We start from the raw sequence: 15,465 nt of genomic DNA, 5'->3' as shown, positions 1-15,465 counted from the left end.
CCCAGCAAGAGTTCAAGGAGGCCTTGCTTCTGCCTCCCACAGCTACCCCATCAGGGCCTGACAAGCCAGGGCCACGTAACAGTGACAACTCCATCAGCCATCGCTGCCAACCCATACCTGGTGTGGAAGCAGAATTAAACTGTTTCAGACTAGGATAGTAATCAAATCAGTTTAATATATAGTCAACACATTGTAAATGCATCTGAATCCTACGTATTGCTATCAGCCATGGCCATCAAGCCCAGGAGACCACCCTTCTAGAAAGGCACAGAGAGGTAGGAGAGTTGGGGCATTTCCCCAGAATAGTTGCAAGTGAGAACGTGCACATGGGACCTTCCTCCTGGAGACCCGAGATAGCCAGAAACTTGTGCTTTTTGAAAGGAATGCTAGTGTGCTGGGACAAGTACAGGCACCTGGAATAACAGCCAAGGCCTCCTGCTGACCAATGAGTCAAGAAACTCTTGCTGGCTTTTGTCTGTACTAAAACAAAAAAGAGAAAAAGAAAAGGGGGGGGACAGAAGAGCCTGGCTCTGTGTGTGTGAAGGGTATTTGGTGAGGCAGGAGCAAGAAAGATGCATAAGGTTGGTTTTGCCCTTGGCCAGGCACAAGGACTGTTATTTGCATTGCTTCGGACTCTGTTACCACCCCAGAGGTGAGGGAGAAGAAATGTGTCATCCTCCAGTATTGCCACCATGTTTTCCTGCACCAGCAGAGCAAGAGCAAAGCTCTGGAGCACACCAAGCACCTGGAGCGGGGACAATGGTGTCACCAACCATTTGGCTCATCTTCTATGGCAGTTGAAGTGGGAAGTGGCACCACGGTGGTCTCCTCATGGCAAGGGAAGCATGGAGTCCTGCAGCTTTGCAGTAAGGCACCATTCACCAGGGTGGGCAGGTCCAGAGATGCTAATTCTCAAATTTTGCATAAGGGTTCTCTTCCTTGAACAGGCCTAGAAGAGAAGAGAGATTCATTCAGACAGCAGCTGCCATGCCAGTCACGGCCAGCAAGAAACCTATTTCTTGGTAACAACTCTTGTCATTTGTGCTTCATCCAGCCTCCTGTCCTGCAGCCTGTCTGAAAGACCTGCTCTTACTCAAGCCATGCATGAAGTCAGCACTATTTCACTCTCCTCCTCTACACAAGAGGAGAGATCCATTAAGAAAATCAACCTGATAGCAAACTCCTCTCCCAGGCAGTCCATATAAAGTCCAGGTAAAGCAGCACAACTGATCTTCCAGAGCACCCCTTCTACACACTCCTTCTGTTGGACTGGACTTGGAAGCAGAGAGCCCAGACCCAAACTAAATTAAAACTGTTCTTAGACTTGCTCCCCTGCTCCTACATCCACAAACTGGGAGACAGCAAGGCAGGGTATGGGGCTGACTCCTGGGCTGGTGACAAGCCCCCATGCCACTCTGTTGGCTCCTTTCCCAGCCCTAGCCCAACACTTTTGAGGAGGAACAGCCAGAAAGGACAAGATTGCAAACTCTGCAGTCAGGCTGCAGCAAGACAGAGCCCTGGCATGGCAAGATGGTTCTGGAGCACACACAGCTCTTCCACAATCAGGTGCTTCCCCACCAAGACCTCCTTCAGGCACAACCTTGCCTGCTCTTCCTCCCCTAGAGAAGCCAGCCCAGCCAGAGGCCCCTGGATCTCCTGCCCAACCTGGACCTGCAGCGGGCAGCAGCTGCAGGCAGAGCAAGGGTCTCCAGCTTTCCCCACAGCACCCCCAAAGCCAGAGACCACCCCGCTCAGTGTGCATGAGCCCAACTGCTCCCTGCTCCACGGCCACCCTGCAAGAGCCCCCAGCAGCCCCAACGGGCAGGCAGGAGAGACCACTCCACCGGCCCTGAGTGACCGGCTGCTCCCCGCTTCCTTCTAGGCTGCTGTCCCCCTCAGGCAGGTCCCCACCTGCCCCAGGGCCATGGGACTCATCTGAAGGACAACCCAGCCCCAGGAGGGCGGCTGTGCACTCCCAGCACCAGGGGACTAAGCCACCTCCCAGGGAACTGCTGCCGGTACAGAGGACCAGCTCTGCAGTCAGGCTGGTGCCTGCTCTGTGCTCCTGCAGCTGTGGGCACCTGGGCTTCTGCCTGGCCCCCCACCCACTCGCTGACCAAAGGGCTGCCAGAGGGCTGTGCCTGAAGGGCAGCAGCATTACGGGTGGTGCTGTGTCTACCACCTTCTGCTTCTCCCCTCCAGTCAAGCCCCAGCAGCTTCTCCCACATGGTGAGTTTGGAGGACACAGGTCCCAGGGAGTGTTAAACACTCCCTCATCCCTGCCCAAGAGAAGCAGCACTTGTGCAGAGTCACACACCATGACCCAAGCATCTCTCCACTTGCTCCCAGAGGGCAAGAGAGCAATTCATTGAGACGGGGGAAGCAGAGACTATGTTTTCCCTGCTGGCCAGGTCTCCTCTGCAGCTGTAACCACAGCAAGGAGCACAGTTACCGAGGCTGCTTGATCTAAAGCTTAGTTTGAGTCTCTCGCCTCACTGTACCATATTTTCTTCGGATTTCATCATGCCGTGATTTCATCTCTGCTCTTCTGCAAGAAGCAAAACCAGAAAAGCCACAAGTCAGTGACTGGCAATACAAAACCAAGCAAGAGGAGCTCCTTGTTTCTTCCCAGCTTTGGGAGCTCCAGGCTGCCAGGTTTGCTCAGCCCCCCACCACCCACCTCCTGGAGACTCTGGGGACCACCAGAGCCCACACACATCAGCAGCCCTTGGGAATTTGGACACACAACCCTGTTGTGATGCTGCATCCATGAGTCACCCCAGAAGGACATTGCTTGTGAGGTTTACATTTGAACTAGGTTTGAAGCAGCCACTGACTGCATGTGTTGAGCCCCACGTGCCTCCTGGTATCACGTTTGACAGTACAGGCAGGAGCCAAATCATTCTGCAGCCTGAGGCAGTGCGGCTCGCTCACAGGGAAGCGGGGGCTGTGGGGCAACCTCACCTCTCCTCCTGCCGCACCCGCCTCTTCTCCCGCTCCCTGGCCGCTCTCTCGTCATCCTTGTCTAGCCTGACAGACAGAAAAGCCCGTTAGCAGCGCTCGGCACTCAGTTCTGCAACTGCGCATCGTTGCATCTGAGTTACTCCGAGAAAACAGGGAACCCCTCCAATACTTGCTTTTTGTTCTTTTTCTTACAACGGCAGCAGCAGCAGCAGCAGACCCCCAACATGATAAGGATCACTCCTCCCACCACAGACATTGCAATGATCAGGGCTTCAAAGTTCACTAAAGGATTTGACAAAACACATTTAGCACACAAGTACATGGCTGCCTGGAATTACAATATTTACAAGCATACGGCTACTGTCACCAGCAGCTTCAGTCACTGGGCTGGAGACGGGCATAGCAGCCCGGGAAAGCAAGGTGGACATAGTTATCTATAGGTATACCAAGCATTGGCACCAGCACGTACACACCAACAGAGTATATGTAGCTGCTAACTATAGCCCTCAGTTACTGGCTATGAAGGCAGGCAAGAACAAAACACACTCAGGTCAAACTCCTCTGGCAGAAACAGGAGCAAAGCTGTCTTAATCACTAATCCAGGTGAACAGTAACCCATCAAGGGAAAAAAAACTGGAGGCTTCAGTGCTGAGGAGCAACCCCTGACAGAGAGGCCACAGCTGGCACTGGAATTACTGCCCATAGAAGCCAGCCTCAGAAGTCATCTAAGATGAGATGACAGTGGACTGGAGGCACTTATGGGTGTCTGGAGTCCTTGGGAGAGAGACAAAGTGAGACAAGATCTGTTGGGATTTATCAGCTTGGGGCCAACAGCTGAAGGCAGAGGGCTGCTTCATGCACCCCACTACCACATCTCCCCAGGGCTTGGGGGATCTGCTCGCCCATGCACAGCACAGAACCCGCTGGGACGTGGTGGTGAAGCAGCAGCCTTGAGCCCTGGCCCTAGAGAGGCAGTCATCCTGCTCAGCTCCTGCAGCAATAGCAGTAGAGACACCAGCCAAAACAGACATTATCTAGACATCACCTGAAATCCTTTGCAACAAAGAGGGGTGTCTTCCAAGTATGATTCAGACTGTTCAGAGGCATGGGCCTGTGGAAGTATTTGTTTAGGAGCCACTTCACACACAGCAGCCAAGTTACAGAAACCCTAGTGTGCCTGAGCCTGCTTAGAGCACTTCTGATCCCCTCTTCACCACACAGCTCAGACCGTGAGCCCAGTGGCAAGCCTGAGCACCGCACATGATGCATTTCAGAAGATGCCTGCCTGTCCCCTCACTGCAGGGGCTCAGCAGTAGCAGGCTTATTGAGGTGCTCCAGGCTGAGCTGACTCACCACTGAACTTGCTTTCAAAGCCTTCAGCTCCTGCTCCCAGTGGAGAGCTTCATCACTGCCAACAACTGTGCCATCTGACTCTCAAATCATACCGCATCCCTACCCAGGCTAGAGTGGCAAGCACCACACGAGGAATGTGGTTCCAGATACCAACCACAGACAGCTGCCATGGCCTAGCAGGTCACCAGTGAGACCAGAAGTCAGCAAGCCACCAGCTTGCAGACACTTGTGTTTGTCCCCACAGGTGGGCACACACAGCCTCTCCAGCAGTCACCCAGCAGCAGGGAGGTCTGCAGGTCTGTTTTCCCAGTAAGGCTTTGAGAAATATGGTATTTGAGACCTGACTGTCCATGGAACTATCTTGCCTCGGAGCAATGTGAAGCTTTTGCTGGCTGCGCTGCGAGAGACCCATGGAGTCATGTAGGGGAGAGCCAAAAAGCCAAGGATCAGAAGTCAGCCCAGTGGGGGAGAGACAAACCCAAACAGGCTCTTTAGCTCAAAAGGGAGTTTCTCCACCAGCACATGTCTGTATTGGTGCTTCTGAAACCTTGGCTTTCAGGGTAAGCCTGGGGTTCAGATCACCCCTTCCCACAGAGAGAGGTCCATGGCAGAGCACCGGGCACTTCTCCACCTGATGGTAAAGGCTTAAGTCACACACACAAAAAATGCAGACTCACTTAAAAGCTAATCTCCCACAGGACTAATCTCCTCTAAAGCAAGTTCTACAAGCAAAGGAATGCATTCTTTTATAATGAAACCTTTTGTGAAGCTACTCACATAAAAACTAGTTATTTCAAGGTCTTACACAAGTTTCAGAAAAGCATAACGTAGTGCTCACAAAGAGGAGATTCTTCCTCCACAATGCATGGGAGCGGTTTTAACCCCCTTATGGGTACAGAAGAGAGATCAGCCTCAAGCACAATAGATGACAGGCGACCACAATTCAAATCCAAGCTTCCCATCAAGGGGAGAGGTGAGAGAAACCAAGCCCCAGCTTGCTTCCTAGCTGCCCCAGCCCCCAAAAGCTCCAAGCAGGAGCATGCACCAAGCTTGGTCTAAACAAGACACTAATTTCACCAGAAACCCACCAGGAAACAGAGCACCAAGGAGGAAAGGCAGCCAACAGTCAGCTGGCAGCCAGAAAAAGCTCCCAGAGGTGACCTGGTGGCAGGCAGCCAGCTGCAGCACAGCTTATGCAGGGCTAGTTTTGGAAGAGGGTATTTTCTCAGGTGGGTAAGAGCTGAGCAGGACCGCAGCACGCTCAGCACTAGAAGCCCATGCAGGCCTCCAGAGAAGTCACCTCGCTTTTGGTTCCAAGAGACCCTGTGAGTTTTAAGAGCCCGCCTGGGACAGCAGCCACACCGCTAAATGTAAAGAGCCAAAAGCAGTGCAAGGAACAATGCATGGGGTGCAGAGGAGAGAGCTGCCAAAGAGTCAGACACTGGTGTGCACACTTTGCACACCAAAGGGTTGGTGAAGGGTTGCACAGGCAGCTGCCTGCAGAGTGCCTTCGACTCTTGTTCCTAGGTGCTAGCCACGTTTGGAAGCCTCCATCACACCAAAGCACGAGGAACGTGTTTAGAGTAACTAAAGCCCCGCAGGTCCTTCTTGCCAGAAGGCAGGGACTGCTCACACTCTGCTTTCTCACCCACTCTTCAGGAAGTTTGCAGAACCCTGATTGACTTCAGCCTGTCATTGCTACACCAGTAGTGAGAAAGGGAGGCAAGGGAAACCTCCCATTACCACTAGCACAAGCGGCAGTCAGTGCCGTTTAGCAGCAAGCACTAAAGGCAGTCATCGCTCAAGCACGATCCACTTACCCCAGCAGACTCCCCAGCGTGCAGAGCGGAGCTCACAGAGGTCAGCTGCGGGGAGGACTCTCCGGATGGGGTACTCCATGCACCTCCCGCTGCTGGCACACCACAGGCACTGGGACACAGGAACCAGGCAGCACAGCGTTACTGGCATGTGGCAGTACTGCCTGTTAGCCGCGCTCTGCTTTGTTAGCCACAGCAATAGGGGTACCGCCTCCTGCTCCCAAGAGCCAGGTACCACCCAGCAGCAACGGGACGCTCAGGTGTAAGAGTTGTATATGATCAGCACAGACTGCATCAGGCTTGCCTGCACCAGGAAAGGCAGGTGAGGGGAGCGCAGATTTCTAGAGCAAGTAAAGGTGCTGAGAACCCTTCTCCTGGCTTGCATGGTGGTAGTAATCACCAAATCCTTTGTGTTTATTCTGTGCAACATTTTTGGGACAAGAAAAAAGCCTTTGAGACAAGCCAATCAATGCAGAACTGATGAGCAGGAGAGGTTTGTGTGTGCCCTTACTAGTCTTCCACAGCCACACTACCTGCAGCGGCTTTGCACCCTCCTCTCCTGGCGGCTTCAACCCCCAACACCAGCATTTGGTTGGGTTTGGTCAAACTGGTTCTGGCTACGTCAGCTGTGAGATCTGACTCAAGTTCAAGTTTGCTGATACCAGAGATAAGGCAGCAGAGGTTGGCAGGACACAGGTATGCATCCCACATCCACCCAGTGCCACGGTACCCACAGACTGGTGGAGGGGCAGCTGGACCAGCCAGTCCAGCCCACTCACTCCTTCACCATGTGCATCCCCCTGACAGTGTCTCCCATTTGCGAGGAGGAGCTCAGCAATTCCATTACTCAACTAGAAAAGCATACAACAAAACCCAAGCAGTTTCTAGCAACCTCTTCCCAGAGCACCAAGGGGTGTTTGCCCTCTCACCATCACGGGTGGGTGGCATTTGCAGCATGCTCAGGACAAGAACAGGGGAGCAGCCCCCCTTCCAGGAGGGAAACTGCTCTGTAACAGCCCCACAAAGCCCATGCTACGTTTTCAGGCATCACGAGAGGTTGGGAGTTTTATTGCTGCTACTTACGGTGACATTTTTCAGACACTCCTCACAGCTCCTGTTCGTATACTGGTGACAATCTACAGGAAGGAAAAAAGACACCTCAGTACTTTGAAGAGATTCTCAGTGGTTTAAAACTCTGGGTGCCTTGCAGCCTGCTCCTGCCCACTGCTTTGCTCGCTCCAGGAGGCAGTCACTCCTGTTGGACCAGCAGCAATGCAGCTTAATGCTGCTGCAAGAGCTACCAGCTGCAAAACACAGTGTCACGGTGGGAAGACCAAATGCAAAGGGAATTCATCTGCATTGCCCACGCTGACCCAAAGCCCCGAGCTGTGAGTTCCTCTCCCTGGGTCTTATTTCCCTAAAAGCCTGAGCATGTGCTGTGGCCAGCAGGCAGCAGGACAGCTGGGGGACACAGCTGGGGTCAGTCCAGGGGGACCCCACGGGGACAAGGACAAGCATTGGGCAGGTGGTGCAGTCCCATATCACCGGATGATGGAGCAGCTCAAGCAAACAAGTCCCAGACAAGGAAGTTACTACCAGGAAAAGCAGAAACAGAGGAGCACAAGGGGGGACACACAGCTACAGTCCCTGTGGGAGCCTGTACCCTCCCACTGCATATGAGGACTGTACCCTGCCCCAGCCAATTCATCCAAACCCTCCTTCGGCAGGAAACGCTCCAGGTGACAGGAACAGCACCGCAGCCAAAATCTGTGCCCATGTTCAGAACCTGTTTCCACCTCCATTTGGCAGAGGAAGACCCCTGGCCTATAGACACGGCTGGCTCTCAGCACCAGTGCCACCATGGATGACAACATCCCCAGGGGATGCAGCTCAGCTGGGTGGGGAGGAATGGGTCAGGTCTGAACACAGGACAAGGTAGCCCAGTCCAGCCACCTTTCTGGGCTTGCCTGCAGCTCCCGGCAGCGCTGGCTCTTCAGGAAAGTCTTTCTACAGGATACTTACCTGCCATTTCACTGGTAAGCTCCCCCAGGTCCTCAGGAAGGGTAGTTTGCCAGCCCTTGAGGATCAGCCATTTAAACCTCACCCCTGCCTAAAGAGTTTAAGCATCAGCCTGTTTGACTGTGGTTTTAAAAAAAAAAAACAAAAAAAACAAACCACAAACCAATTTGCCTGACTACTCAGTAACTGGTGGCAGAAGGATCACTGCTTTGCAGCACCTTAATCAGGAAAAAATCAGTCCCAGAGGTGCTTGTTTTCCACGCTCACAAGCAGCAAAACTGCATTTTCTCTCTCCAGCTGGCAGGAACCCTCAGCTGTGACCCACTGTCAACAGTCACATGCTCTGCACAGACCTCCAAACAACTGGGCGATTTATTAACATAGCTCAGATAAGGGTGTTTACACACCACCAGGGGAGGCCGAGATTGCAGATTTTAAACACTTTAGGAAGCTGAGTCTTCCCCATTTCTCCAACTGAGGCCGGAAAAGCATCACAGCATCTGTGCTGCCCCGAGACTGCTTACAAGGAGTCACGCAACAGCCCTCTCACACCGCAGGAGGCCATTGGTGGGCAAAAGGAGAGCCCATGGTTTTAACTGGGCTTCCTACTGATGCTCTGCTTTCCCCAGGGGTGTCCCCTCTCCTGGCACTCCCTGCTGGGGTTCATCCTCTTAGCTGTTAAGTCAAAGCAACCCTCTTACAGCTGTATGGGAATGGGCCATTTCCAGGACATTTGCAGCCCTTCAGGATTGGGTTTTTGTCCGAACGTTGCATCTCATGGGACAAGCCCACTTGCATGGGACAGCACAGGAGGCACCACAGTCCTCAGGGACAGAGGTGGCAGAGCAGCTCTTGCTGTGTCAGAAGCCTCCTGAACAATGCTTTTGCCACTTGGCTAAAAGAAAAGTGAAGTGAATGGCTTGGGGGGAAGGAAGACAGCAAAACACATGCTGGTCCTCACTCTCCTCCCAACTGGAGCCACCATGCAGCCATCAGAGGGCTAGTCATTACGTGGAGGACAGTTGCTCACTCCAAAGAGCAGAAAGACTTCTTGGGACACCCCTGAAGGTGGCTGTCCCCACCCTTTGCGAGAGCTTCTTTTCCACCTGGCACAGCACCCACAGGGCTATGCTATGTTGTCCACCCACCAAGGAGAAGCAGCCGGCCACTCGCTGCTCCTCACCCTCACCCGGATCTGACAGCGCCCATCTTCTTCCTGGTGTGAAGCTCTCAGCCTGAGGGTCCCCCAGCCCGTCTCCCCTGTCCTGAAGGAGGATCTCTTCCTCCAAAGGGCCATCAGTCGCCCAGTGAGTCCCCCCTAGCCAGGACTGGTACCCAACTCCTGTCCGAGACCTGGCCAAGCCGTTAGCATCACCAAACATACAGTTATATTGCGGCAGCAGCTGGAAAAGTGGCAAGTAAAGCCTCTCTTCCAGCAGCCCACCTTCCAGACCCCAGAGGGGCACGCCAGTGCCCTGTGCTGCGTAGGATCGCACCCTGCGGAGCTCCCACCGAGGACGGGACCTGCTTTCCCGGCTCCCACTGCCCATCCCCATCCTAAGTGGCCACAGGACCCTGACCAGTGGCCACCCCGCACCCAACCAGCGCACGCCTGGAGCGCAGCCCACGGGGTGCCAGCCCGCTTCACCCACCAGCCGTCCCGCAAAAGTGGGGTCCAAAGCAATCGCAAAACCATGAGTTTTGGGTGCTCTGCGAGGAGCGCTTGCTGCCAGGATCCACTCCCCATCCCCTCCGGCGCTGGGAGAGGAACACCCAACCGGGCCGGGACCGCAGGGCTCAGACAGCCACCCCCCCCACCCCCGCCCCGACTCCCGACGGGGGAGGGTGTCAGGGGACCGGACACCGGGGCACCCACCCCGCCGGGACCCCGCTTACCTCCCGGCACGTCCTGAGCGGCGGCGGGCAGCAGGGCCTGGGCCAGGAGCAGGGCCTGGAGCAGGGCCAGGGCGGCGCCGAGCCGGAGCACCAGGGCCATGGCAGAGCCGGGCAGGGCGGGCGCCGCCGCATATGTAGGGCCGAGCAGCGGAGGCGGGCCGGGGGTGGCCCCTCCGTCGGCGGCTACCGGTGGGGGAGGGGGCCGGAGCGTACGGAGCCGGAGGAGAGCGAGCACCGGCTGGAGGAGAAGGAAAAGCCGCAGGGCAGAGGAGGGCCGGGGGGCGGGGGCTGGAGGGGGGTCCCGCCCGGTTCCACACCTCCGGGGCTGCCGGTGCTCGCCGGGGCCGGGGGGGCGGACGGACAGCGCAGCCCCGGGCCCGGCCGCAGGAGGGAGCCAGACCCCCGCGGGAGGGAGGCTGCGGAGGCACCTGCCCTCCCCCTAAACCCGCCGGGTTTGGGTAGTGCCAGCCCGAAACGGAGACCCCTTGCCCCCTGCGCCAACCGACCCCCCGGAGCCCCTTCCCTCACTGTTACAGCAGTCTTTATAGCATGGAAGTGCCTTAACTTTGTTAATACATTTATTAGTTCATATGTGATGTGACGAGGGAGTGGAATTTTCCTGGAGACTCTGGTGTTGTTCATGCTGAAGTAAAACAAATAAAGGACAGCCCGGCCCTGGAAAGAAGGACTTTGCTTTGTGGAAGCTCAGAGCTGTCCCTGAAGGATAAAGGGTAGCCCGGTCAACCACAATAATGCCAGCGTCCCAGCCCTTCTGACACGTCTTTGAAACCCTCCCAGCATCGTCTGGCATCACAGATTGGTAACTCAAGCAAGACTGACTCCAGGGATGCCTGGGTCAATAGACAAGTGGCAAGAATGCTGCAGAAATAGAGTGGCTTTGCAAAGTTTGACTGTGATTAGCAATTGGTAGCGTGGCTGTTAGCAATTAGTCAAGTCATGTTGTACCTGACTGTTTGAAGGGTATAAGAACCCCATGTAAAACCACATTCGGGTGCCCCAATTTGGCCTGGACACATTATGCCCATGAATACATATTTACCCTTGTAATTCTATGCTTTGTATCCCAGCCTCTCTCCTTGGTCAGCACGGGCCAGGTGTGAATGTTCATGGTGCCCAGGGCATTGTGGTCTCCCGCCTGGGCAAGGCAAGAAGCCCGCTGGCCTTAAGCCCACATGTTCAACATTCGAGCTGTGAGAAGCTGCATCGATATAAACAGGGATTTTCACATGGTGTAGGTCAAGAATACAGCTGAGTGCTTTCCTGTGCTGGAGCCAGAGCTCCACACTGCTTGATTCATGCCCAGTGATGCAGACAGCCTGAAAGAAATGGGTTTCCGACTGTCAGTTCGAGGAGGGTTGTGATGCTGCCTGCGTGGGGCTGCTCTGGGACCTGGTTTTACCCCAGATCCCTTGGTAATGGGGTAAGAGTATCACTACGTGCACATGGGCTTCTTGGCAGCAGCAGGGCAGAACCGCTGTTCCTAGGAGTGCACCCATCCCGGCTTGCAACTCTGCACCCGGGTCCCCGTGGGTGCCGCAGGGTGCTGTATACCCACCAGCCACTGCTCCCCTGCTCCACAGTGATGGCTGAAGCCACCGTCCCTTGAAGTTGGGTGGGCATTGGGCTCCAGCGTAAAGGCACGCTAATTCAGAACAAGACCAAGCTTTTTCAGGCAGACACATGGCTGCAAATCCCCAGAGGGCATCACGCCCTGACACCGTCAGCCTATCCCTATCGTGCCCCCAAAATGCACCTTGCCCCCCTCAAGGTGCAGGCAGGAGCAGGCAGCCTGGCACAGGCAGCGGGATGGGGAGACACAAGCTGCCCCCTCGCCAGCACCGTGGCCAGGAGCACCCTCAGGATCCCATGGAGGGACTAAGCACCGCCCAGCTATTTCTCTGTGGGAAAGCTGGCCGAGTTGTTCATGGCTGACTGGTTTTGGCTGTGGGGCAGGCGTGGGGCCCCATGAAGGAGCCCGTGGGTGGGAAGCAGGAGGCAGCACTGGAGATGCACTGCAGAGCTGAGCGTGGGTGCCAAGGGCAGAGCTCTGGCTTGGTGCATAACTGACTCCTCAGCGTGGAGGCAGTTCAGGGAGAAGGAAGAAAATGTATTTTGGATTGCCCTAAAATAAATAAAGACGACGACTAGTATTTTTCAGCAAAACAGAGAACGAAACCTGAAGAAAGTGATCCCATAGCTTGAGCAGGCAGCATTGCTGGCGACCCCTGCCACCACCAGCTTCATCGTGCTCTGCTCTGAAAGCTTTGCTCTCCCTGCCATGTTCCTGGTGTCCTTGAGAGCCAGATGGGCTGGCCGCTGGTGACAAAGCTCCTGTGGGCTGGGAGAGTAAACAGCCGATAACATTAGGTTGGCCGAACCGTGGGATGTGGGGGCTGAGCCGTGGGAGAGGCGTGATGCATAGGAGGGAACAGGCCTCTCCATTTTGCCACCGCAGGTGAGCGCTCTGACGCCAGCAGTCGCCTCTTGCAGGTGGTTCAGATTTTGGCAGCTCCTCGGGAGAAAAATGGGGCTTTTTCTATCTAGTGGGGACTTGGGGGCTGTTGAAAAGTCATGAGACCTGGGAGTTTGTTCCTCTGAAAGCAGCTGCTGGTTGAGGCTGGGCAGGCACTGGCATCACTCCAGCATTAGCGGGCCCAGGGAAGTCTCCCCGAAGCTGCCTCCAGGGCTGGAGGCAGCTTTTTCACAATTGCTGAGCAATGCCCTGAGACCAGAGCCACTGCCGGCTGGCTTGGGCAGCAGGAGGAAGCATCTACTGAACCATTTCTGTTTGCAAAGTGCCTCGTTCAGTTGTCCCGGGTTCATTCGCGAAGCAACACTTGGGCTACGGAGCATCCCAGTGGCATGGGCAGGGACCCAGAGTGAGCACCCGTGGGTGGGCACCTGGGCACCGAGAGCAGGCAAGGTGCCAATGGGCAAGCCAGGGGAGACTGAAACGCTGCTCTAACCCCACCAGCCTTTCCAGTCCCTCTCCTTATTTGTCTCTGACGGGTAATTTCAAACCCTTCAAGATGGCCTCAAGTGGTTTCCAAGGCGACGGTGCTAAAGTCATCACTGCCATGGAAACCCTCTCTTTGGCATAATATAAATATTTCCCTTGAAGGAGGCTGGATGAGTGGGTGATGTGCTATTTTCTAGCACTCCCTGGCTGCAACAGGACAATCTCCAGGAGATGGGGGGGTGCCGGGGAGGATAAAATTAGCTCGCCATGCCGGCCAGTGATGGAAAGAGGCGATTGCCGGTGTTTCAGTGCAAAACTTGGGCTTGTTTGTGTCAGCGGGGTCCAAATGAAAAAGATTTGCTCTGTAGGGAGGAAAAGAAAAAAACATGAGGGGGGAAAAAAAAAGATTGAAAACAGTCACTTTTTCTCGTGCTTCTTCAAAGTTTTCCCTTCAGTCCCAACCCCATGTCCCCACTGGTCAGTGCAGGTGGGGGCAGTCCTGGAGCACCCTCGATGCTGGATGAAAGACAGCTGAGCCTGAGCCAGCTTCTCCTGGGAGCACGTGCGTGGCCGAGGTGCTTCATTTTCCTTTTAATTGCTTCCTTTCTGTCTCATCAACTCGCCAACACCTACACTTGAGCCAGGGGAGAAGTGCTGGCCCGCAGTCCCCAGCATCGGCGGTGAAGCAGGAACCCCCGAAACCCCCCACTGTGCTGCAGCATCCCCCAGACCAGGGCTGCCTGCAAAGGCGGTGGCTCTGCCGTGGGCCCCAGCCCCTCAACCCCTCCAGCCCCCCGCCCACCTGGCTGCACTGTGCTCAGCACCGGGGCACGTCTCCGAAGAGGGGCTGCTGGCGTGCCTGGTGTCCCGCATGGCAGGGACGCCCTGGCGGACCCGTCCCCCCTGGCACGTGGCTGTCCCCGGCGCCACCCCGCTGCCTATGGCTCTTGTCAGCCACCGGCCGGGGAGGATTTCCGAGCTGCCGTGGGAGATCCTGGCGTGGCAGAGTGGGTGTTTTCCTGAACAGAAACCGGGCCGAGTGGAGCAGAGGTGCCAGCAGCACGATGGGAGCTGGGGATGAAGTGTCCAGAGAGCCCGTCTGTGCCCGGGCTGGCATGGAGGTGTAAACACCCCCTGTCCCCGAGCAGATGGCTCCTCTCACATTCACGCTCCAGGCAGATACCAAAGGCCTTTCCTAACAAATAAAACTCCCACCAAACGCAAGCATGTTCCGGGCCTGGAGCAGCGCTTCTGGCTTTCCTGGAAGAAGGGGATACTGGGCTGGACCGCCTAGGCTATTTTTAAATCGCCGTAGCAACCAGAGGATGGGAAGACATAGCGTGCTTCCGGATGGGGGTGAAGTCCCCCCCTCCGTGCTCTCGCCTGCTGATTGCTGCCCTTAGGCAGGGGCTGGGGATGGACAGGGGGTCCCGGTGGGTACAGCCCCCACCAGCTGGCCTGGCTGGAGGAGAAGGGCTCGCCCTGTGAACCTCCCCCAGCACCACCCCAGAAATTCTCCCAGGAAGGCAGAGAGCCGCTCCGAGGCCCGTTTGCCCTCCCTGTCCCGGGAGGTACTGCCAAGGGTGTTGGGAGGCCAGCGGGGTCAGACCCTGGCACCTGCTTTTCTTTTTCTCCCTTTGGAAAAAAAAAAAAACAACCCAAACCCAGAGCAAAACAATTAAAATGTTCCAGCTGCTGCCTCGGAGGAGTGATCCCAGATAAAACCCCAAGGATCTGCCAGCTAAATATAGCCTGAGCCCCATAAATTAAACAAAAGCTTTTTGCTGGGCTCTCAGAAAGCCAGTTCCAACAGCAGTTTTATCTATGTAAGGTATAACTCCGGCAGTATTTGTTATTATTAGCCATACCTCCCCCATGTCATCGACCTCCCCAACGCTGTTGTTTAGGAACATGAATTGTGCAGAGCCAGACTTCTCGCTCCCGGCAGCTCCTCTGCTGCAGCGCAATCACACCTCGGGCTGCTTTCCTGCCTTTTCGTAAGAATCTACAAACCCATTTTTTTTCTTTGGGACAACTTGTGATTATTCGATATTTGCCCATCTCAGATGTCCCATGTTTTCTAGGGCCACCCTCATTTAAGGCCTGTCTCGGGCATCTGCTTAATTTTTATCCCTATCAGCTGTCCTAGGAGCTCTGAATCCTTAAATAAAATACAGTCTGCAATGCAAAGGTGTTGGAAAGCTCTTGCAGATACTGTGCAAGCCAACACGCATGTAGATGCCGCCTTTTTCGCATCAAGGTTATTAACAGTATGTTACACTATTATATATATTACATTGTATATATATGATATTATATAGCCAATGACTTATGGCTTTCTGGGAGTTTTCTTCCCCAACCCTTTAAAGAAGTTTCAGCATCCTGCTGCCTCGAGCACACGTGGCCAGCTCATGAGCAGAAGCTATGCTGCTTGTG

At 55.1% G+C, this 15,465-nt stretch overlaps 1 protein-coding gene across 1 annotated transcript; it reads right to left on the bottom strand.

Annotated features, from left to right (window-relative positions):
• Window positions 1-155: 155 nt before the first annotated feature.
• On the bottom strand, window positions 156-10,319 carry PTTG1IP (PTTG1 interacting protein). The gene is made up of 7 exons (XM_052803982.1): window positions 10,050-10,319; window positions 7,218-7,270; window positions 6,138-6,246; window positions 3,138-3,246; window positions 2,965-3,030; window positions 2,502-2,548; window positions 156-949 (listed from the first exon to the last, which is right to left on the bottom strand). Exons 1-7 carry the CDS (start codon window positions 10,147-10,149, stop codon window positions 906-908), a joined length of 528 nt encoding a protein of 175 aa, XP_052659942.1. The 5' UTR covers window positions 10,150-10,319; the 3' UTR covers window positions 156-905.
• Window positions 10,320-15,465: the final 5,146 nt, after the last annotated feature.

This window comes from Harpia harpyja, chromosome 12 (assembly GCF_026419915.1).
Source record: "Harpia harpyja isolate bHarHar1 chromosome 12, bHarHar1 primary haplotype, whole genome shotgun sequence".
Classification (NCBI taxonomy): Eukaryota; Metazoa; Chordata; class Aves; order Accipitriformes; family Accipitridae; genus Harpia; species Harpia harpyja.
This window is presented reverse-complemented; position numbering and strand designations above follow the sequence as displayed.